Source organism: Typopeltis vanoorti, chromosome 6 (assembly GCF_054136105.1).
Source record: "Typopeltis vanoorti isolate ZY-2024b chromosome 6, IOZ_Tvanoo_1.0, whole genome shotgun sequence".
NCBI lineage: Eukaryota > Metazoa > Arthropoda > Arachnida > Uropygi > Thelyphonidae > Typopeltis > Typopeltis vanoorti.
The window spans coordinates 11,961,993-11,974,023 of NC_143554.1; the positions used below are offsets into that span (position 1 = coordinate 11,961,993).

At 32.4% G+C, this 12,031-nt stretch overlaps 1 protein-coding gene across 1 annotated transcript in view; it reads left to right on the plus strand.

Moving 5' to 3' along the window:
- LOC150105293 (F-box only protein 21-like) overlaps positions 1-12,031 on the plus strand; it is a 159,389-nt gene that overhangs the window by 64,804 nt on the left and 82,554 nt on the right. Inside the window, exon 5 of the mRNA XM_090394671.1 lies at positions 5,375-5,517. Within this exon, the coding sequence (XP_090250797.1) occupies positions 5,375-5,517 (143 nt within the window). The remainder of the gene's footprint in view (positions 1-5,374; positions 5,518-12,031) is intronic.

Genomic DNA, 12,031 nt, shown 5'->3' on the forward strand with positions numbered 1-12,031 from the left:
AATTTGTTAATTTAATTGATATCAGACTCAATAAATAACAATTAAAGTTGTTAATATCAGCTCTTTATTTTCTGCTGTTCATATACTTCTAAATAAAACCAGTAAAAAGACTGCAGGATTCTCTGGTTAAATTGAATAATTGCTGTAGTATGAAAGTCAGCTATAAAAAGACACAATGAAAATAGACAGAAACATTGAAAACATCAACTGCATCCTGAATGGATGCAGATGATATACCAGTGGTGTTCAACCTTTTTTTACTGCACGAGCTACTTTTCTATAAAAAGTTATTCGGCGATCTACTCTCTTATATAGATCATGTTCCCCCAACCTGATATCTGATTACACACAAATAAACAACTAAAAAAAAAACAAATATATTGGAATAAAATATTTATTTCTCTATTTTGGAAAACTAAAGTTAGAAAAAAACAACAGATTGATTACAAACTCACAAGTTACAGGAAATGCTGGTTGATTAAAAAAAAAAAAAAAAAAAAAAAAGAGTTAACGTGAAATTTGGCATTGTTTGGACCTCGCAATATTTTCATAGTCAAGTTGATATGAAGAAGTGGCCAATCGCAAACAATCATCCAAATGATCATTTGTAATTTGGTTTCTTAATTGATTTTTTATGACGTTCATATTTGAAAAAGTGGATTCTGACAAGTATGTCGATCCAAAACACGACAGAATTTTTCGCGCAATATCAGTTAATATTGGGAAGTTTTATTAAAATCTTTAAATCTTGAATTTATTTCCTCCTCAACTAATTATATTTCACGAATAAATTCTTTTAAATCATAGCGAAGCATTTCTTGATTTTGTTCAAAAAATTTTAATAAATATGGGAGATGTCTAAATTCACGGTCGTTTATATTTTTCTTTAATAAAAGTAAATATTGTTGGAAAGTTTTTATTGAACTTAACATGTCAATTAAATTTTTATCTCTACCTTGTAACTCTAAATTTAAACTGCTTAATTTCGTATAGAAATCTACTAAAAATTATAAGTGTAAAAACCATCTATTATCACTCAATTGTGGATAAATATCTCCTTTTTCATCAAGAAAAATTTTTATATCATTAATTAATACAAGAAATCTTTCTAAAAATTGACTTCTGCTGAGCCAGCGAACATTGTACAACAGAAGTTCCCTATCATCATCTGCCTGTAATTTAAATAACCGCCATTGCAGGGCTTATCCTCGAACAGAATTTACAATTTTAAATGTAATATCCAAAACATCTTTTGTGTTCAATCTTTTACTACACAGTACTTGTTAGTGAATAATACAGTGGTACGTTAAAAAATCTGAATATTTGTTATCGTTTTTACATCATGAAATGAAGCCTGATTTATTATCTATCATTGCAGGAGCACCATCAGTAGTAATAGACACAAGTTTAAAAAGCAGAAGTTTGTGTTGTTTCACAAATTCATCAAATGCCGAAAAAATGTCTTTTCCCCTAGTCCTTCCCAATAATGGTATAATTTTCAAAAATTCTTTACTTGAATAATCTTGAAATACCATGCGAATAAATACCATTAACTGAGTAATATCAGTGAAGTCGTTTGATTCATCAAATTGTAATGAAAATGCAACACACTGGTGAATGTCTGACATTAACTGAGTATTCAGATAGGCACTTAAAATTTCAATTCTTCTCATAACCGTTGTTCTGGAAAGTTGTAAATCTTTAATATTCGAAATGATTTCATTTTTATTTTTAAAATCAGAAAATAAAGATTCTGCTGCTGCAAGAACCATTCTTTTATTAACTCTCCATCAGTAAAAGGCTTTTTTGCTTTGCTAATAAATGACACACTTTCAAAGATGCGATAGTGACTGATATTGGTTTATTTATTACTTTCAAAATCATATTTTGTTGCCCGGAAAGTCCTCCTTTTAAATTTATAATTTTTGATTTACGTATTTCGGAATTTGAATGGAGAAAATCTTCATCATATTTTACATGTAGCGATTGAAAATGTCTCTCAATATTACCTTTCTTCGGAATTGCTATAGATGAATTACAAATCAAACAACAATACTTTCCATTTACCATTGTAAAAAAAAAAAATCCGTTTCCCATGCTTTGTAAAAATGATACGTCTTCGATTTCTTTGATACACTCATGATTATCCTCAAATTAAATTAACCGCATATGATGTGTTTTTGTTATACGTCTACTTTTGCTATCCAGTCGATACTGCAACATTGTGAACTTTTATTATTATTTAACTTTGTAGACTTGTAATTTCTATTAATTACTTGTGATGTCTTTTACTCTATACTTTATTCTCCGTTATTCTAATTTGCTGTGCGCGCTTTCTCTCTCACAGAATCTCTCTTGTTTATCTTATTATGTGCTATGTTTATCTACCTTTCTCATTCCGAGTCTTATGCCTAAGATATTAGAAAATTTATTTAAAATGAGACTGTGCCACTCATATCTTTGATTAGCAAAAAGAACTCAAATATATGGCTGGTAGATTTCTCTCTCTCTCTCTCTTTTTCTTTCTCTAACACAAATTCCTACATTAAAACTTTCACAAACAGTCGTGGTCTATTCTTTTTCTTAATTTCACGTTTTGACCAACTCACTTAGATTCCCGCTCAACAAGTCATATTTATTTTAGAAACAGTGCAGTTGTAAATAAACAAACAGGCAGCACTCTTTTAACAAGAAAGTCAAATGAAAATTATTTACATTACTATGAAATATATACAATTTTAACGTTAGGGAGATTGCTTTCTCTATCCATCTATAAAAACTCTTTAGCAAAAATTAGAACCTTCTTTCTTTAACACATAAGGTTACCGCTCAGTTTACAAATTTTTACTTATTAATCTCTAAGCTTACTCGTAAAGAGGTTACCTAAATCTGTGTTGAGTTATCTTTACACATTTGATATCAACCTCTAACATGCCAATTGATTCTCTTATGGACATTTCTTAACACTATTAAACATATATCTTAAAAGTCTTTCTTGTATCAACTATAACAGGAATTATATAAAAGTTTTAAACTTACAAAGGCTCTGTATCTTACATTCAGTCAAAAATCTTTCACTAAAAGTTCTATGGCAATTCTTTAGTCTCAGATCTTCTTCAGGAAATTTTGGCTCATCTGCATCTCATCAGGAACGTAGTGGGCTGTGGGCTCATTCAGCTTCGGCGAAAAGAAAAACTTACGAGCGAAGGTGCTTCGGGAAATTTGCCTTGCCTTTTCTCCTCTGCTTGGGCTCGCCAAAAATACCTTCTTTTTCTGCTGTTTCAATTACAGCTAGAACTGCTGTTAACTGGATCCCTCTGTGGCATGGAAACTTTTCTCCGGCAATTGGAACTCTTCCTTTCGGTAATTTGAAACCTTGTCTGCGGCCTAGAAGTAGTCTCTCTCTAGCAACGTCTCGAACCGAGAAGCTCCTTTCTGGAAGCAGGAAACTCCTCTCTCAAGCAATGTGGATCCGGGCAGTCTCTCTGATGGCAACTCTGGACCAGGCGCCTCCTCTCTGACAGCAATTCTGGAACTGGACCCCTTCTGCTTGCTTCAGTCCCTTTTTATTAGGCCTCCTCTGAGACCTCGCATTAAGTTTGGCAACCCCTAAAGAATCAGTATGTGTCTTTTCATCTTAAGTTTCACGTTCGGCACTCCTTTTGTTTTCCTCCGCTTTCTTTTGATTGTAAGTTGCCGGCCATCGGAAAGTTGTTTGAACTCTTTCTGACTGACTTCAGAGATGGTTACACTTAGAGCCTGCAAGCCTTTCTCATACATACAAGTTTCAATAACAATCTTTCTAATGCCGCCATGTACATCTTTGGTGACAAAAACATTGCCTTTGTTTTTAACACTAACATATTCTTATTAAAGCAGTATATACAGTTAGCTTCAATCTAATACAAACTATACCAAGACAAACAAAGTTTATTTTTTTACAGTATTCATATGGGACTTAACCTAAGTAAAAAATCATCAATGTAATGTGCTTTGGAATGTTTAATGTTTAAGCTACAATCGAGTTTTTACACTTTGCTTATAATCGTATTCACTCGGCTCACTGTTTGACTTCCACTGATCCAAATTAATTCATTTACCCGGACTTATAAGAAAATTACTGATTTGACAATTTTAACGAAAAATAAATAAACAATAGCAATACACTTAAAGCGAATTAAAAATAATACAAAATAATGAAAAATAAAATATGTTTTCAGTTTTAATTAAATTTGTAAGTAATTAGGATTACACAAGAGATTGACCAAAAATTGCTCCGTGATTGATGGGTTGAACACCCGTGTGATATACCTATAGAACAAATAAAACATTTTAGCTAATTAGGCACTTTTTTTAGTAAAGAAGGCAAACAAATATGGAAATAGACAACGGAATTAGCAAAATTGATATGGTAGAAAGTCAGGTGAATAAATTTATATGGAATAAATGAGAAATTAGTCAAAACACTAAATGAACTGTATACAAGACAGTGTTCAAACCAATTTTAACTTTCGGATTTGACAGTGATCAGAAGTTGAGACCACAGATATGAGAGTTCTGAGAACAGGAGAGGACGGGTTAGCAAACAAGTGTTTTTTTTTTTTTGTCAGGATGGCAAGAAAAAGTCCCAGAGGTAGAGCAAGCTCTAGCTGGATTGATACAGTAAGAAGTGTCTTAGAAGGCAGAAATATGATATCTGATAATATTGGAGATTTGATAGATAATGGATTAACTTGAAGGAAATTTGATGGGAAGTTGATCGTGATGTAATTTTTTCATGAATTGCTATCATAATATCCTGAACACCCCTTGAGGATGCATATCAGGAATTTAGTGATGCCACACAAGATGAAATACCTTGGAAATATCAAATGATACCACTTGAGCTTTTTCAGATTTTTACATGCCATTTGTGCATGGGTGGATAACATATGAAGATCACCTGATAATTAACATTGGTGGAATCCATGCTAGCATTCGTATTTCTAGGTGGTATAAAGTTGACTGTTAATGGAATTCTTCATTACTCAAAAAATCAAAATGGCAGTTGGATGACAATTAGTGTCATCGTACTGTCCTTCATAGGAGTATTATTAGGAGATTTATTTTCCTTCTTAGGAGTAGGTTAGATGTGAACTATTATGTCTGCTTTGTCTGTCAGTTGCATGTATTTTCTGGTCATTTGTTTGCATAATGAAATGAAAATCGTCTTTCTGTGAATAAAAAACCCTGCTATCTCCAGGTCTTTTTTTAGGGTCTTGCTGCCTATGATTAGTTGGTATTTTTAACATATGTTTAAGTACTTATAGATTTTTCTTTTAGAATTTGACCTCATAATCACAAAAAAATGTTCATTTTGCATTTTCTTATTTAGACAAACCATTAGAGCAATCCCTCTGGGCTCCTGAAGAATGTAAAGTAATATTAATTTGCATCAACACAGTTCTTTTCCAATATCTTAAATTTTCTGGAAACAAAGATGATTATTACAGTGCAGAAAACTCCTTCATCAACCAAGTAAGTCCAGTGTAGTTCCTTTTGCTGTTTACTAGTTACTGAAATCATTGAATGAAATCCAGTTGGTACCGGTCATTTTTTATTTACATCAACAGTTTTCATATGTTCTATGGTTTCAAGAATATGGTTACTGTTTCGGACATGAAACATTTAATTGTTATTAAAATCATAAAAATAATAGTGGCTTAAATGATTCATATTTTTTTATTATAACTGACAGATTAAATATTTCAATTTGTGGCTTAATTTAAAAAAAAAATTCCATATAAAAAGCCTGATTTTTTTTTTTTTTTTTTTTTTTTTTTTTTTTTTTTTTGCTTAAATGCTGAGACACTTTTATATCCACAAATTATCCATGTAGCAGTGCATTTTAATATAATAAAGAATATAGTGTTTTGCACCTTCATAAACTGATATATCGTTATCCTGTAGCTAATAATAAATAAGGAATTGTGCTGCACACTGAATGATTTGCTCTGATAACATTTTGACAAGAGCTATGTGGGTGATCTGAAAAGTTCTTGGCCTTGACCATAAATGTTAACTCTATCGGCAAGATTTTTTTTTTTTTTTAAGTTGGAACATCTGTCATAAACATCCATGTGAAATTGCCAGTCATTCTATCGAGTAGTTTTTTTTTTTTTTTTTTTTTATACAGCTGTCGGAAGCAAAAGTGTTGTCTTAACTTGAAATAGATAAAATTGAGTATAAAATCATCTATATAAAATTATTTTAAAATTTAAAAATTATAAAATTTTATAAAATTCTTTGTAAAAGAAGGTTTAACGCCAAAAGAAATTCATTCGAAGTTTATGGGCACTCTTCTCCTTCGTTTTCGATAATTAAGAAATTGGCTGCCGAGCTTAATCACGGCTGTACCAGCCTTGAAGATGATCTACATGAAGGACGTTCAAAAAGTGTAACAACACCAGAAATCATTGATCGAGTGTTCAATATGATATTGGATGGCCAACGAATTGAAGTGTGTGAAATTGCTGAGACTATAAGCATTTCAAAAGAACGTGTAGGATGTATTTTGCTTGAAGAATTGCAAATGAAAAAGCTTTGCACAAGATGGCTGCTGCATTGATCAAAAATGCACTCGCATGAAAATCTCTAAACTGTGCTTGGAGCATTTTAACAAGAATAAAACTGTGTCAATTTATTACTATGGATGAAACTTGGATTCACCAGAATCCAAACAGCAGTGGACAGAAGCCAGTTGTTAAGTGCCAAAGACAAGGTCGTGGCATCAGTGTTTTGGGATGCTTAAGGCTTGTTGTTCATTAATTATCTTGAAAAGGGTAAAACAGTAACTGGGGAATATTATTCCGATCTTTTAACCAGACTAGATGAAAAAATTCGTGAGAAAGGACACGGTTTGCAGAAGAAAAAAAAATCATCTTTCATCAGAATAATGCACTTGCCCACAAAGATGTTTTGACAATGGGAAAATTAAGGGATCTGCACTATGAATTGTTGGAACATCCACCCTATTCTCCAGATTTGGCTCCCTCTGACTTCTGTCTCTTCCCAAAACTAAAACTCTTCCTCGCTGGTCAGCGTTTTTCTTTGAATCAAAAGGTGATTGCTGCTGTAGAGAAGTATTTTGCAGATCTTACTGAGAACCACTACAAAATTTATAATTTTGAAATTATAAATTCGTTTTTTCATTGTTAGGCTGAGAGCTTTTCAGACCACCCACGTATGTGCAACACATGACCATTCCCACACCAGAAGGATATAACTTTACACTGCTGACACCCTCAGACCATATTCTGAAATCTGATAATCTATCAGAATCTTCTTAGTAAACATTTAAGTCTGATTTTCTCTGTTGTTATATTCTAGACAACATAATTTATTTGAAGTTGGCAAACTTCTGAAAGAAAAAAAAAATTATTGATTTACAGAAACACGGTCTACTCTACTTCAACTGTTCTTTAGCAAACTTGCATTTCTTATTTCTGTTTATTTTCTTTGTTAACTATGATGTTCTTCCTATGCTCCATTTGCCCTTTATTATTTGTAAAATACTAAACTTTTCATTTCTATAATACATTCATAGTAACTTCCTTCCATTTCTTAATTACATTTTTTAATTCTTTATTAACCTTTTTTTATTCTTCCCTTTATTTTTTTATTACTATTCATCCAATGTCATCATCAATTTTCTAATATGTAATCTCATGTGGGATATACAAGCTACTATGACAGTACATGATTGAGTTTTGGTAATATAAACTTCCTCTAAATTAGTTCTATTACTTTGTCAGAATGCAAATTGTTATATATACTCCAATATTGTCACATATGATAGTTCAGTCTTCTAGGAAACTTCTGATTGAATTAATCCATCTAGATATTGGTCTTCCTTTGTATCTTTTTCCTGCCATCTTAGCATTAAAATCTATTTTGTTAACCTTACTTTTCTTTCATTCTTTTTGTCATCATATCATCTGAGGTTAGCTCTGTTCACACATTGCTGAATACTAACAATGCTGAGGTCTTTCTTAATAATGTCCTTATTTTTAGTATGATACCTCCATTAATGCCATCTGGTTACTCCCCTAATTTTTCTCAGAATTTGCACATCTGAGGTCTTTGATCAAGTGCTTTATTTCTAACCCAACTTTCAGGTTTATAACTTATTAACACTGTCTTGTATACTGCTAGTTTGGTGTTTTGGCTAATTTCTGTAATATTCATCCATGATATATTGAGTAAATGTTCATATATCAACATATTTCAGCTAGCTAGCTTGGATTTTTGTTTAGTATTATCCGTGACTCAGTTCTGTATAACATCAACTTGCATAACATTTTGCTGTTCTCCATCTTAAGTCTAATTCAGCCTCCATTTACAGTACTCATTTTATTTTCAGAAATTCTTTTCTTGTCATTTGAATTCATTCTGCTTCTTATCAGAACCTCAACAGCCCAAGTATTTGAATTTCACTTGTTCTTTCTCTCTTCATTTATTTTGATATATAATTATATTTTGCTACAATCGTGATTTTGATTTTTTCTGTGTTAAAGTAACTCCTACCTAGTAGTGTATACTCTTCACAATCTGCTACTGTGGTGGATTGTGAGAAGTATCATCAGCCTAATGGAAGTTAGTAATTGTAATGTTATTTATTTTGGATAATTTTTGGTCTCCTTTGACCATCTATAAAAATGTAATATTTTTAGAACATTTGTCATCGCTTAGCTATATGCAGTTTTTCTTACTCTTCTTCATATTGCTGTCTGCTGTGAGATTTACATCTAATCAATTACTGTCTATATTGTATTTTGTCAGAAGCTTTTGATGATGCTCAGAAAAGTATACAAACATTTGCTGATTTGTTGCTCTGCATTTCTGTATCCGTTATTTTAAACATCATAATGGCTTTCTTGTTCTCATTCTTTCAAAAATGTATGTCTAGATTAATTTCTTCACATCAACCTTTATTTTGGTTGTTTTTATTAAAAATAGATGCTGGAGGAAGTCAGTATAAAACTAAGATTTGGCTTATGCTATTTAATTTATTTTTATAAACAACTTATTAATAACCAACAACATAAAATTTATTTTAATTATCTAGTGTTGTCTGTCATGTCTTTGAATATAGCAGTTCATGAACAAATTGCTCATACTCATAATGCCTTTCGATATTTGTTGCTCTGTGTTGCACACTGTGCCGAAGTATTCATAGAGCTTCTTGTATCTGGGCATTGGTTGGAGGAGCTTCTAAAATTTGTTCTTCTTTACTTGTATTAGATTCACCTTCTTCTATTAGTTTAAAGTTCTCATTGGAAGCAGATTGACATATTTCCAACACTGTCATTGTAGCCACCACTTCGACATTGTTATCAATATCCAACCAATTTTCAAATTCTTCTTTTGACATACCATCTGGGATTTTATCAAAAATTTCATTTGTAAGATATTCAAATTCTTCAGAAGAAGGAGTTTCAGAGTTTGTCTTAAAAAATCCACCTTTTTGGAAGCAGTTTTCAATAGTCTTCTCTGAGACCTGTTTCCATGACATTGCTATTGAATGCAATGCATCAAGAAGGGAAATCTTTTTTGCAATTGCACTTGCATCAAATTGATCTTTTATATAATCAAGTTCAGCTGTAATTCTTGCACAAATTGCTCTGCGATAATACGAGGGTTGTTCGATAAGTCAGTGTAAAAATGAAGAAAACATAATTTTTTGGGACAAACATTTTTTATTTATCAACATAGTCTTTTTTGAGGTCTACACCCTCTGTCCAGGAAGAAACCAGTGGTGCCACCTGTTGTATCTTTTTGTTGTCGAAAGCAGCAAAAGTCAGTCGCAGAGAGCTGCAATTGACTTATGTGTTAAATTTGGTAAAAGTTTTACTGAAATGCATCAAATGCTTCAAAAAGCATACAGTGATGAATGCTTATGCCATACTCAAGTTTACGAGTTCAGCATGTAAGCATTTAAGTGATTTCAAAGTGGTCGTGAGATGCTTGAGGACGACAAAAAGCTGGGCCATCCAAAAACTGGACTGAGCAAAGTTAACATCCAAAAAGTGCATGATTTCATCAAAGAAAATCCGAAATCGTCCGTGAGATTGATTGAAGATGAATTGGGATTCCAAAATCAACTGTGCACAACATTTTGACCGAGAGTTTGGGCCTTCGTAAATTGAATTTGCAATTTGTTTCCTACAAGTTGACTGATGACCAAAAAAATGTATCGAATTGAACACTGCAAGGACCTCATTAAAATTGCTCGTAAGGACTCAAACTTCCTTGAAACGATCGTTACTGGTGATGAAACGTGTTGTTTTGAGTATGAGCCTGAAACAAAGTGCTAGAATGCTGAGTAGAGACCATCAGAAGAGGGGCATCCGAAAAAAGTCACTTGGAGAAGTCAAAAGTAAAGACAATGCTTTGTTTCTACTATTCCGGGAGCATTATCCACATAAGAATTCATTCTGTCTGGCCAAACGGTCAATGGCAAGTTTTATCTTGAAGTTTTCAAGTGATTGATAGCGAGAATTCGTTGCATACGGCATGAATATCGTGATGCAGGCAGCTAGTCACTTTTGCACGATAATGCACCATCTCATCGTTCGAACATTGTGAGACAGTTTTTGTGCAAAACCCAAGTTTGTGTGTTAGATCACTCGCTGTATTCACCTGATTTAGCACCCTGTGACTTCTTTTTCTTCCCCCGACTTCATTTGCGATGAAAGGAAAGCGATACAACACCATTGAAAACATTCAAGCAGCAGTAAACGTGACCCTCAACAGTATCCCAAAAACCGATATAAAAAACTCATTTAACAAATTAATTGACTATGCCAAACACTGTATTGAAGCTGTGGGAGAGTATATTGATTGAAATAAATTATTTGAATAATTATAATTGGCCTGTGGTGTTTCTTTTTGGACAGAGGGCGTATACACTTAGTTCAACCATTTTGAGTTTTTTGATCCCATCCATATAGTATGATTTGTCCAACTCTTCAAAATAAACAGTTGTTTCGGCAATCACCTCATTGTTTGATGAAAATCTCTTTCCTGCCAGCCATCATTTTTTCATGTTTGGAAACAAATAGTAGTTCGAGGGAACCAAATCTGGAGAGTATGGGGAATGCGAAAGGACTTCATAGCATAAATCAAACAATTTTGTGGTCACATTGCAGAAGAGCTTTTGATCCAGCGTGAACAAAAGCGGCACCCATCTTGCGGATAGTTTTCTCATATGTAAGTATTAATGTGAAATATTATGTGCGCAGTCATTTGTCAAATTTTCTCCTGATTAACCCTTATTTCTTAGAATTCTGAGATGCAAAAGGCTAACCATTTGAGGATTCTGGTAACAATAACTGGAGCTTTGATTATAATAGATGAATTATTTTTAATTCATTTTAAACGGTGTGTTTCGGAACTGACTGATTTTGATAACAACAGCCGATTGATAATATTATTCTCAATCACAATAAGCAGATTCTACTGTAATATAAAAATATTTGTGCAAGCTTCATAAGCTGATAGATGTAATAAGATATTTTAATAGACATTCTTCTTGATAATGTTAAATATATATATAGCCTGTTTTTGTAACTTTTTTAATGAAGGAAATATATAAGAACTGTTCTTTCATGAATAAATTTATTCATTAACTCTTAAGTAATGTGTCCTTTTTTTAAGGTAGTAAATGATTTTTATCTAGTTGGAGACCACTACTTGTTTTAGACCTTATAAAAAAAAAGTGTTTGGTTTCTGGAATAGAGTTTTCTGGATTATCTATCCTTTAGCCCACCCATGGCACTAATGAATAGCCATCAGAAGGGGAGTGAACCAATGCATCAATGGCAGAATCATATTAAAAATTAAGATTTTAGAAAGGTACTTGACATTATTAGCAATGTCAAGGTCTTAAAAATCATAATTTTTAATATGATTCTGCCATTGATGTCAGAATGGTTCACTCCACTAATTTTTCTCAGAACCCTCATATAATTTCTCTCTTATTCCATATAAA